This window comes from Vitis riparia, chromosome 13 (assembly GCF_004353265.1).
Source record: "Vitis riparia cultivar Riparia Gloire de Montpellier isolate 1030 chromosome 13, EGFV_Vit.rip_1.0, whole genome shotgun sequence".
Lineage (NCBI taxonomy): Eukaryota > Viridiplantae > Streptophyta > Magnoliopsida > Vitales > Vitaceae > Vitis > Vitis riparia.
The window spans coordinates 1,302,362-1,315,378 of NC_048443.1; the positions used below are offsets into that span (position 1 = coordinate 1,302,362).

Sequence of the window (13,017 nt, forward strand, 5' to 3'; positions counted from 1 at the left end):
TAGGGTTTTTAACGATCAATAAAAACCCCACGATTCTTCCTCCAATATAGGGCGGAAAAGAAAACAACTTCTCGAGAAAGTGACGTTGTCGACTCGGCCAACTCGGTCTCGACTCGGTTCATCGTCACCAAAACCCTAATTCCGAACCCAAAAGGGAGTGAAATTTCGTGAACAACGAAAGCCCAATGGTTCGAACCAATGGCGCCAAGCTCTTCCGCTGTTTGGCTCGAAAATCTCTCCAGTCGAGCCTTCTCGAAGCTTCTCCAACTTCGGTACGACCAACATCGTTTTTTTTTCCCCTCTGTCTAATAATGTATTATGGTGAAATATTATGTAAAAGTTTGATTTTATTTATTTATTTATTTATTTTTTGGGTGTTTTGGTGATTACAGATTAATGAGTCGTTGTTAAGGGGGCACTATAGGTGTTTCGGTTCTGGAATCTGCAACAATTCTTCTAGGGTTATTGGAATTCCCAATTCGACATCAGGTATTTCAAAATTTCGGGGTGTATTTCGGTTGTTTGGTTGGTGAGAAAATGCAGGAAGATGTAGGAAATTTGAGTTTTGAGTTTTGATTTTTTTTCTTTTTTTCATTATAAGACACGGGTTGTGGTTTGTTTGGCTGGCTGATGAAATGCGAGAAATGAAAAAATAGTGCTGTTTGAATTACAGTTTGAATGAAAGGGATTTAATGACTCTAGTCTATTTAAAATTGTGTTTTCTGTTATTTTCGTTCTTTTTTTGAATGGAAGATAATGGGACAGTGTACTCATTCCTTTTTTTCATTCATTGATGTGGTTGAAAATGCAGTTAATCATAGAAACCGTTTGCTGTTCGGAGTTCTAAATGCTAACTGGGGAGCTGCAAGATGGATTCATGGAACTGGTATTTGATTCCTTCTTTCCCTTATTTGTATTAATGGAAAATTGTTCTAACAAAATTTTTGGGGAAAATTATTTTTCTTTATTTGTTTCTGACTCATTCATCCTTATATTATACTCTTCCTTGGACATGGTAGAAAATTTATGCAATTTGTAAATGGGAACAAATTTCACTTACACAGTAATTTTTTTATTTTATTAGAAAAATAGATTCTGATGAATTTTTTTTTTCTCTTGAAAGACATGATCCATTGTTTATGTTTTATTATTTCTGGTACTTCTTTGAGCAGTTTGTTAATTTCTTTTTTGGTTTCTTATTAGACATGAAGAAAACCTTGGAATAAGATTTCTGTTTGCTTTGTTTGAATCAGCGTATATGGCTGCTAATGATTATTATGATACACTTGGTGTGAGCAAGAATGCCAGTGCGTCTGAAATAAAGAAAGCTTATTATGGGGTAGGTTTATGCCACATCTCTTTTTATGTAAATTTTCTTTTGGAACTGTGTGCCCATGAAGTATATTGAATTATAATTTGTGCTATCTTTAAGTGTGCAAATGGAGGCCTCCTGGATTAAATTATCTTTCACCCAAATTAGAGGATTTAAGATTTATTTGATTCTTGTCCAGTTCTTGATATTTTTTGCTTTGCATTATTATTTAGCTTGCAAAGAAGTTCCATCCTGATACCAATAAAGAGGATCCAGATGCCGAGAAAAAGTTTCAAGAGGTTCAAAAGGCATATGAGGTAAGTCTCTATAACATAAATAGCTTATCCTCTATTATGGTAGTACACAAAATGTAATTGAAAACCTTTTTGTATTTTTGGCTGTAGGTATTGAAAGACGAGGAGAAGCGGTCTCTCTATGATCAGGTGTCAGATTTAACTTGTTTTATATAACTTATTTTTGTTATAGTTATTTATATTTTCTTCCAACATTTAAACTTCTATGACCTTTATGGTGAGGTACTTCTGCTTGAGTGAATTGTGGGGTTAGGCTTTGATCTTGTGATATTATGCCTTCTGCAATCTCATTTTTTATTCTTTATTTTTCCTCTTTAGATTTGTTGTATAGGGATGTTATAGTTTGTATACTTGTAGCCTAAGATTCTTAAAAAAAAAAAGTTTGTATACTTGCTGCCTATTATAAGATGCATATGTCAGTTGGAAATTACCTTGCCAGACCTGTTTTGTGTATGTTGACCGAGCACCTATCCACCTATCCAATACTTGTTTTGTTTTTATGCCTTACAATAGTGTCTGACGTATACACTTAGGAAGCATGCCATAATGCAAGTGTATTATGCAATGATTTAAAAACCGGACCGGACCGGCCGGTTCAACCGTCGACCGGACCGGCCGGTTCAACCGTCGACCGGACCGGCCGGTTCAACCGTCGACCGGACCTTGATCCGGTCCGGTTCAGCTTTTGAACTGAAAGGGGCTTTTGGCCAGCATTGAATCGGACGGACTGGTGGTTGAATCGTCGAACCGGACGGTTTCTGTGAGCCAGTCAACATGTGGGTTGACCAAAACACTCTTGGGCTTTGTCTACTGCATTGGGCCTACAATCATCCCACCCACCAGCCAGCCCATTGAGCAACTTGTCTGTTCCTTCAGGTGTGGGTTATTTATGGAACTCATTATATTTGTGAGTTTTGGATGTGGGATTTGGTTATAAAGAATAACAAATGCAGTTGTGTTGCATTGTGAGGATTTGAACCTCGGATCAAAGGTTTACAAAAGAAAGATGCCAACCATTATGCTGCACAACTCCTTTGATAGATATAGGTAACAATATTTTATATTAATGCTGTTTGCCAATTTTTATAATATAAAACATTTAAACAAATATAAATATTTATATTCATGTTTATTTTTATAATAATTATTAACAATAAATATGAAAATAAATTAAATAATATAATATTTTTTAAAATTTAAAATAATAAAATGCATAGATATGTAGATAAATTAAATGTTATAATTTTCTTCTCATATGTAAATATTATACATATTTTATTTAATAAAATTTGATATATTAATACATTTATATTTATGTTTATCATTTAATAGACATATCAAATACAAAAAAATGAAATGCTATAATTTTAATATTATATAAATTTCTTAAAATTATTTTTAATTTTAATAAAATATAAATTATATATTTATGACATCACCGGTTTGACTGCGGTTCGACCACCGGTCCGATCAGTGAACCATAAATCGATAACTTTTCCGGTTCAATGACCGATCCGGTTCTGAAAACATTGGTATTATGCATTTTTGTGAAGTAATATATCATATACCTATTATTTTCATTTGTATTTTACTCTCTTTGGTTCTTCAATGCCAAGACACAAATCCCAAAAAATAGGTAGATATATGAATTTAATATAGTAAACTTACAAAACAATCACATATGTTGCTGCATGCTGTGCCCAAATTTTGTCAATTTACTGTAGTTAAGAAAAACGTCAATTGTATTCTCTGTGATTTAATATTTTCACTTTTGTGATGATATCATTTTTCCTTTCATGTAGCAACTTTGGAAAAATAAGGCATATATATAGGTGCATAAATTTTTTTTTGAGATGATTAAAATCATAGTTTTCAAATTTGCATTATATATAACATTAAAAAGGGAGGAGAAGCCTTTCAACAAGTACACAATCGACTATTGAAGTTTGATCAAAAGAAGGCAGGTAGATGTACACTAGTCCACAAAAAATAAATCTTTCTTTACAGCTTAGAAATTAGAAAACGCTCATTAGAAATTAGGTGTAAAAATTTTCTCAGAAGAACTCTCTGCACTTCGTTACTACATCCACTGCATGATTGGCTAAGTGAGGAGCCTGGAAAAAGCTAAGAGCTATGTGCATTATGCATGTATATGTCTGTCCTCTGATGTATTATGTTTATATATAATGGTGGGGTTGGTGGGCTTGTATCTGCTCCACCTAGCACATGTCTGCTCCATATTCCATTTTATGACACACTACATTTTACATAAAAGAGAGAACGTGAAGTGGATAGGCCAAAGGTGGACTTGAAATTAGCCCACTTGACCTAACGTATTTTTATGTGCCCTTCTGTAAGACATTTCTAAGCACTTAGAAAGGTCTAACACTGAAACTTCTCCCTTAACCACATGCTTACTTAATCCACACACTGAAGCTTCTCTCAGTTCATCATTTTAGTTGCCATTTCTTTAATGTCATATATAGAGAGCGCGGATAACTCTGGTTACCCTGCCATTTATTGAGAAAATCTATTAAGTTGAGTTCATACCCTCTAAAAGGCTACTATGAGAATCACCCTAACATAGCTAGCAAGTATTGAACTTTACTTGGTCAAAGGTGTGTACTGTAGAGTCATACGGATTTTTTTTTTTTTTTTTTGATAAGCAAAGGTATTGTATTAATAAGAGGCGCTAAAAAAACGGCTCAAGATGTACAGATAAAAGAAACTTATCCCCTTACAGCTGTACCCAAAAACAGACCAAGACAAAGATGTACAAAAAAAAAACTACCTCAACGGGAATCCACCCAATCAATGAAATCTATTAACATCGTAGGACCATCTTTTATAAACAGTTTGGTCTTCGATCAAAGTGAAAAAACGAAAAAGGCTTTCAGCCTTTGCAGGGACAGCACCCCAACATCAAAAGCAATGCTGTTTCTAACCTTCTAAACTGACTAAAACAAGCACAGGGGGGCCACTTTCCACACTCTTCTGCGCTTTTTGCCTATCCAAGCACCATCCCATCCCACAAGGGTCTCCCTAACCGAGGAAGGAAACACCCAACACACACCCAACAAGGTAAAAAACAGATTCCACACCGTCCTCGTCTTTTCGCAAATGGAGAAGAAGATGGTCAGTAGACTCCTTATAATTTCGGCATAAAAAACATCTATTTGCTAAAGCCCAACCCTTCTTCTAAATTTGGTCTAAAGTTAGAACTTTTCCCCAAGATGCTTCCCAAGCAAAGAAACTTATTTTTGGCTGCACCCAATGGTTCCAAATTATCTTCACTGGAAATCACACTGAAGAATCCAGCTCTAATACTTTGTAGAGTCATACTGATTTATAATGTGATTCTTTTTGTAATTTATTTACCATTTTAATTCCAATGAATATTTGGCCAGTGTCTTCCTACAGCATCTTTAAGAAATGTCACCTTGGTAACATCTATGATCTAACAGGTTGGCCATGATGCATTTGAACAAGCTAATACTGAAGGTGGTGCTGGTAATCCATTTCATGGTGGTGGGTTTGGTAATCCATTTGAGGACATCTTCCAGAATGACGTAAGAACTTTTTTGAACGTTTAGTTGGTTCTTCAATTCTATTGAATGTTTTTTGTTTTTTGATTTGTTAAAGACTCAAAGGTAAGTGGGTCTTAAACACCTCTTTAAGTTCTTCAGTTCGATTGAACTGTTCACCTCTCTCTCTCTCTCCACACACACACACACATGCTCTTCACCCGAGTTCTTAAAATCTGTTATTCACAAGGTTCTTTTGCTATTGCCATATGATTCAGACATGATTGAGCCCGTGTAATTTTTAGTTGCTTCCTTTATCAAGATTTGGCAATCATTTGATCTTTATTAATATGTTTGGTATTAACTGGACAAAGGAGGGGCTTGGGCATTTGTATTCATGATGTACAGAGCGTAACCACACCTTCAAAAAAGGGATGAGTAATCATGTCATCAATTTATGCTAGATGCTGGCTATCATTGTCTATGATAGTGTTTCTAGAAAGTATTTAGAGGTTGTTGCTCTTTTCATTATATGCATAGTTAGGTGTGAAGATGGAATAGATGTATCTATCTGTATGTAATCTGTGGTAGATGTCTAGTATTTCTTTACATTATAACTTCACTTTCACCTTCAACTCTAATATGACATTTTCTATGCATGATGTGGGACTATCTGCGGCTGAAATCAGTTCTTCAAGACAATATTCAAACAAAATATTGGCGGCCAAGATGTCAAGGTTTCTGTCCTCCCATTTTTTTTCATGATTTCTTTTTGTGCTTCAGAGTTACATCATTAACATTTCATTTTTTATTCATTATGATAGGTTTCCATTGAACTATCTTTCATGGAAGCTGTCCAGGGATGCACTAAAACTGTAACATTTCAAACTGCTTTGCCTTGTGAAGCTTGTGGTATGCTTAATATCTGAAGTAAACAAATGTTTATGATTTTCAGATTGGATACTAATGCTTTCTCTTCTCTTGTCCTGTATTTTTTTTGGCACTTCTAATATATCTTTCTAAAGATACAGTCAGCAATTTTACTTCTCCTATGGTGTTTATAAATTCCTCTGATTGAAACTTCTGTTTTGTTGGCAATATTTTTTCTAATCTTTAATTTTTGCAGGTGGAAGTGGTGTCCCTCCAGGAACCAAGCCTGAAACATGCAGGCGATGTAGAGGTTCAGGCATGGTCAGTTTTCTTAGGAGCATATGTCTAATGATTTCCACACTATTTTTTTCTCTCTTATCAAAAAATAAAAATAAAAAAAAAAAGAAAGAAAAAGGTTCTCCATAGCTAATTTTTAATTTTGCTGCATCTCCAGATGTTCATGCAAAATGGCCCATTTAGATTGCAATCTACCTGTACTCATTGTGGTGGAACTGGGAAAACTGTATCGGTACAGTACACTATACATCTGCATCTATTTACAATTGTTCCTGTGGATCTAAAGAGAATGAATTTGAAGTTTTGTTATTATTCCTTGGATTTATAGATATCGTATAGCTTATATCAATTTTATTGTTCATGTATTCTTGATGTTTTCATTTTTTATTTTTTTTGGATAGGTATGTATTCTTGGTGTTTATGTGCTATTCAAGTTATGTGCAACCATAATTTATCTATTTTGATGAAAGGGGATGAAACAACCATGTGACCATATGAATTCTAGTGAGTAGGGGCAACAAGAAGGCTTTATAGACAATTCTATGGATACAGTGGTACTTTGTTCTCATTGTTTATCACCATGAGAGAGATGAGAATATGCATGCAATATCTTTAAGCATATTTTTACTGTGTAAACATGTTAAGTTTTTGCTTTAATATAAAGATAACACTTGATGAACATCCACTGCTAGTTAACAGCAGTGAGTTTCAAACCCTCTACTAAGGTTCAAGTCATTAAACTGTATGTTTTTCAAAAAAATATGTTTTAAAGACAAGGGATGGAGTATAGTGTCCAGGTGTCATCGGCTGGGCAGGGCTAGGCTGTGTCAAGCAACCTGAAGTGGGTTTTATGCTCTTACTGGCTCTGGTATTATATTGCATAACATTAGGTGATTAGAACCTAACATTAAGGCATAGACTATGATATATAATTTCACTGATGCTGTCAATCAATTTATTTTTTTTCTCTTGGAAATGAATAGAATACCTTCCCTTCCTGCTCCTTGGAATTTTTTAAATCTAACCTATCCAATTGTGGGGAATCATTTGGTTCTGTAGTCATTTGCTTAGTATATGCCATCAGGCAGTTTCTCACCTGTGGTCATGTCAGTTAGAAACAAAATCTAGCATCCCATGTATTTTGGTGATGAAAATTCCCTTACTGAGAATGAGAAAACAACCATCCTTATAGAGTAAACTATGGCTATGAGAACCTTCGCACAAACATTTTTTTTCTTGCTACACATTTTTCTCTTCTGGATTTTTTGCATAGGTTGATTAAAGTGTGATTTATTCTTGGGTCCTTTCACCCCTAGTTGTTTTCCATCTTCTCTTGCTTTCTAGATGCTCCATGTATATAGTCCCTAGTGTATTTGGGTTCACCCTCTTTTGTTTTTGCCATGGTTTTTTTTCTTGAAACTGCTATAATAATTTACTAATACATGTTGGTATGTAGACTTTCTGCAAATCATGCAAGGGAGATCGAGTGGTAAGAGGATCAAAGTCAGTCAAGTTGGATATTATGCCAGGTATTCTTACGGAATTTGACAAATTGTTGTGTGCTAAAGGTTTATGCTATTTTTGAACTCTTTCTTCTAATAGCAATTCTTTAACTGTGACTATCCTATTTTAGGATCCCTTTCCTTGTCAGCACACATGCATTTTGCACCTGCTTTAGGACTTGTCTTGAAAATTTGACTTCTTTAGGGATTCAATCATTCAAACTGTTATGAATATTAAGTTCTCATCTCTTTTCTCCAAACCTTTGAGGCAAGCCTGTTTGCCCATTTTTATTACAGATGAGAGATATTGATCTTTTTATCGAAGTGGTGTGTTTTTGGTCGATCTTGTTTTCATTCTCTCTAGAAGAGACTTCCTTAGGATTCCTTTTTCCATATTGTGACAATTTGAAAGCTAATGTCCCCTCAAAGGTCAAGGCCGTGAGATGTTGGCTGAAGGTAAATGTTGATATGTAGTGCCATTAATGTATGCATTTTATATGTGCAGGAGTGGACGACAATGAAACTCTAAAGGTGTATAGAAGTGGTGGAGCTGATCCTGAAGGAAATCAACCTGGTGATCTTTATGTTACTATCAGGGTAACTTGCATAGCTTCTTTCATCAATTTTTTTTTTTAATGAAATGGAAATATTACTGAAAAAGGAAATCCATCGGCAAAGGTGGATTAGATATTCCACATAATGATACACTAAACTTCAATCTCAGATTCATTCAAAAGCAATAAGCTAGGACCTGCAATAAACTGGCCCCTCAAGAAGAAGATTGAATAGGCCCTCAACCAAGCAGTATCTAATTCAGCCCATTAAAAAAATAAAAGAAAAGAAAAGAAAAGAAGAGAAGAGAAGAGGAGAGAAAAAGAGTAGTATCTAATTCAGAGGAATGCCTGTGAACTCCATGGTCACAGATGTCCAGAGAGTCGTGAAAAAGTGAATTTGATACTTCAACTCTGCTAGAATTCTTAAAAATCCTAGCATTCTTCTTGATCCAAATTACTTTTTAGTAGCAAGCTACAGCAACAGTTCCAAAGAATCATAAGAAGCTGAGCAATACCACATGGTAGCAAGAGATCTGCCTTCTATTGTGCCATGGTTTATTTGATAGTGTACAGTTTGGATGTGTGTCTTTTGTATTTAACTTAAAAATTGTATCATAATTCTGTTTGCAGGTCCGACAAGATCCTGTTTTCCGTAGAGAAGGCCCAGACATCCATGTTGATGCTGTTTTGAGCATCACTCAAGTAACTTCTCTAATGTTTTATGCTCTCAAGAAAATATATTTTTGGATCCTTTAATTCTTGGAAGTCTTAATTATGTTAGTTGGGAAGAAGATTTTTGTGTCTTTCTTGAATATTTGTTAATCATCTTGAAGTTTTTATTTTATGATTTACTATATAAAAAATACATTTGGTCAGACAGTTTCTATTTGCAAATCAGGACCCATGTTCACTTTGCATCATATATCTGCTTTGTTAGGAAAATACAAAAAGATTTATGTTATTCTAGTTTATGAGGCCTGTATGCAATCTGACCCAAAGAGGGGGTCTCTAAGCAGGGAATTATGTCTACCCTTTGTCCTAGGTTTATAACCTTTTTGCTGTTTCTTTTCTTATGCGTTCTTTACAGTCTCTACTGGTCAAGTTTAATTAAAAAATTCCGAGTTTATGAGGTCTTTCAGCAACCGGACCTGTAAAAGATGTTTGCATTCCAGTAATTCAGTCTGTTTTCTGTCCTAGTATTCTACTCACTTTGCTGTTTGATGTTTAGACATATTATATATGTCTAGTTCCCTTTGTCAGAAGTGATCTTATGTTGGTTTCCCTACTCCTTTTTGGATTTTATCTTCTGCAGGCAATCTTGGGAGGAACCATTCAAGTCCCAACACTCACAGGAGATGTTGTTCTTAAGGTTTGTGTTACTTTTTTGCAGTAGGCAATGTTTAATAATTATTTTGTTTTTTACCCACCAGGGTAGCTCAGTTGGTCAGGCCGAACACTGGGAAGTGTTTCCCAGTAAGTGACACATTGTCCTAGCTTCGAATTTTACCATTGATGATACCCTAAATTTACTCAGTATTGGTTGTTGCGGGGTGGTCAGCACCTTGAGGTTTGGGTCCCCATGGAGAGTTTTAAGGGCTTGGCCATGGAAGGTTCCTCGGTTGTCAAATAATAATAATAATAATTATTATTATTTTGTTTCTTGTTGATGTACCTTCTTGTTATTGTTCAATCAAGTAGGAGTGTTAAATTGATTTCCAATTTGCAGGTCCGTCCTGGCACTCAACCTGGTCAGAAGGTAGTTTTGAAGAGAAAAGGTGAGAATTTTACTCTAATGCTTGCTATCCTTGACAAATTTTCTGTTACTAAATCTTTCTTCATATATTTATGTTCTTTCTCCAGATAAATCTAGATCAATATGTAAATTCATTCACCAATTCTTACTTGTGCCATGAACTCTATGTGAGCAATCATCAGGCAGGATCATATCCACGAACTTAAGAAATTTACGGTTATAATTGTAAATATAATTAAAAATACCTAAAGAAAAATTCAAATATGGCTTGTATTTGAATCAAAGGTTTTTCTGGAATAGTTGAAATTAGGATTATTATTATTATTAAGGTACTTAAATAGGCTTTTTGTTTGCTTCAGTGTGCCTGGGAGATTTAGGATTTTAATTTGCTTACTTAATGTTGTCTACTGAAGGGCACAGAACTCTGATTCTAGAAGAGTTCAATTTTGATCCTTCGTCACTCAAAGAACTTTTGCTTTACCTGTCCACGTGTTAGCTGCTTGATTATTTATTTGTGATCCTTTTCTTTAAATGTGAAGAGTTTCTTGATTGTTCTGATCATTTGATATCTTGAAACATGTGGTGTGATCAAACTATAACAAGGGTGGGTAATACTATTCTATCAAAAAGAAAAGGGAAGAGAGAAGTAATGCTATTGCTTATTAGCGCGAATCATTGTAGTATGTACTATCTAATTGTATAGGATCTATATGAGGGACGGAACAGTTGTTTGTGTTTTCCCTCCAGCTTCTGCATGGAAAGGTATTTTGGTATTGTGTTGAAAGAATTTGAATCTTTTATCCTAAATTTAGACATTTTCTGGTGATGAAGTCTGGTCAACGTCAACATTCTGCAGCTGGGTAACTGTCTTCATGTGCAGACTTGGCTATCCCCTGACCTTGACTGATTTTCCTTTTATTTAGAGAAAAATTTATTCTGAGATTAATATCAGATATTTTTTATTGTCAATTCTCCCATCGGTATGGGATTTTATACTTTATTTTAGGTGCTTTATTTTCATATAAAAGGGGATGAAACAATGATTATAAGCAGTATGGAGAACGCCTCTCCCGGTTACTAGTGGCATGTTCTACATATATTGACAACACATCTGACATCTGTCTTTACCTGTTTTTATGCTTGCAAACGACGGAGTCCCATGTTTATTTCAGTAGAACATATGCAACTGATTATGCTTTTCCTATGGAATTGATATGAAAACAATTACTTTCTTAACTATTTTGTTCTCTGGGCTGCTTTGGACACGTCTGGACTTTGGAGAGAGATGCTGACTAGATAATATTCACCAAATGAAGTTTGGATTCTGTCTTACTGGTGTTTTCTAACAGGGGTTAAAGGAAGAAATTCTCTTTCATTCGGAGACCAATATGTGCACTTCAATGTCAGCATTCCATCGTAAGTTCCTGTCTCCGTAGCCAGAGTATAGTTTCATCATCTCCCATCTTCTTTTAGGCCATCTTTGGTTCCTTGAAAGTACTGTAAAAATGAAAAAAAAACTATTAAAAGAAAATGATTTTCTTATATCAAGACCACATGAAAAAAGGTGAGAAAAAATTAAAATAAGGCTATATTTGGTTCCTAGAAATACTAAGGAAAAGAAAAAAAAATACATTTGGTTTACCATGAAAAATATAAATGAAAATAAAATTATAATTAAAATTAATCAAAAGACATTTATTTTTAAATTATTTAAGTTTTATATATAAGAGAAAAAATAAGTTATTCAATTTTAAACTTCTGAGAACCAAACATGGCTTATTATTCAGTTTACATTAGCTCATTGCATATGAGAAACAACAGAAATACACCTGCATTTTACATGAAATGAAATAGCATGACCTTCCTGGGTTGTGAACTGTAAAAAAAATGTACGGAAGAGGATATGCAATTGCTAAGCTGAATGTTTCTGGACTCTGTTTTCAGAAGGGGGAGAATTCAAAATCTGATCATGGATATTTATCTTTTTATTCTTTATTCTTTTTGCAGGAATTTGACCCAGAGGCAACGGCAACTTATTGAGGAGTTTGCCAAAGAAGAGCAAGGAGAATATGATAAGGGTGCTGCTGCTGGAGCATCGGGGTAGACCGATAAATTATCATGAAGTACCAAAAAGGGAAAATAGAAAAGAAAAAGGATTTTGAGAAAAATTTCTTCTCTTGAAAAGTTTTGTAGGATAAAATTTCCGTTGAATTGTTCTTACTATGTAACATTGAGCAAGTGAATAAACTCATTCAGTGTCCACAGCTGCGATTGTACATAATTTTGTATCATTTCTTACGTTGATAAACTAGGGTTTTCAGATTTGCATTCCCCACTATTTGAATTCTAGTTTTCTATAATAAAGGATTGCCATTGAGCTTTCAAACTGGGGGTGGTGGGGGGACCTTCTATCATGGAGAGATGTGAAGGACCAGTGCATTAGGTCTCATGCAGCAAAATATAGAAATGGACTCCACAATGCTGTTAGATATTTTCATTTTTAGTGTCTCGAGAAACATGGAAAACAATTCAAGTATCTATTCTCTTTGAAGCAGAGTTTATATGTACAGATGAATATCCAGGAAAAAAAGGGAAAAAATGTTAAATGAACGGATGAGCAATTGGTCAAGTCCTTAGGTACAAGAGATCTGTTGAACCCACGCAAGTCTTTGGGTGCAAGTCCTTAGGTTTTCTGGAGGTAAATTGTTAGTGCTATGTATGGGAAGGTTGAAGGGGGAGGTGTTCTAAGCAAGTGAGAGTGGGTGAGGAAATTGTGGGAGATTGTCAACAGTAGTCTCTTTCTCTCTGGTTAATGGAAGAAGGGTAGAGTTTTAGAAGGATAAATGGTGTAATGATATGCCTCTTTGCATATCTTTTCCCTCTTGATTTGC

General features: G+C 34.8%; 1 protein-coding gene across 1 annotated transcript; it reads left to right on the forward strand.

Annotated features, from left to right (window-relative positions):
- Window positions 1–32: 32 nt before the first annotated feature.
- On the forward strand, window positions 33–12,508 carry LOC117928890 (chaperone protein dnaJ GFA2, mitochondrial-like). The gene is made up of 18 exons (XM_034848989.1): window positions 33–272; window positions 393–489; window positions 812–886; window positions 1,254–1,339; window positions 1,546–1,629; window positions 1,717–1,755; window positions 5,091–5,195; window positions 5,840–5,887; window positions 5,975–6,062; window positions 6,277–6,341; window positions 6,475–6,549; window positions 7,774–7,846; window positions 8,325–8,416; window positions 9,004–9,075; window positions 9,686–9,742; window positions 10,100–10,148; window positions 11,476–11,542; window positions 12,134–12,508. Exons 1-18 carry the CDS (start codon window positions 186–188, stop codon window positions 12,228–12,230), a joined length of 1,356 nt encoding a protein of 451 aa, XP_034704880.1. The 5' UTR covers window positions 33–185; the 3' UTR covers window positions 12,231–12,508.
- The last annotated feature ends 509 nt before the right edge of the window (window positions 12,509–13,017 follow it).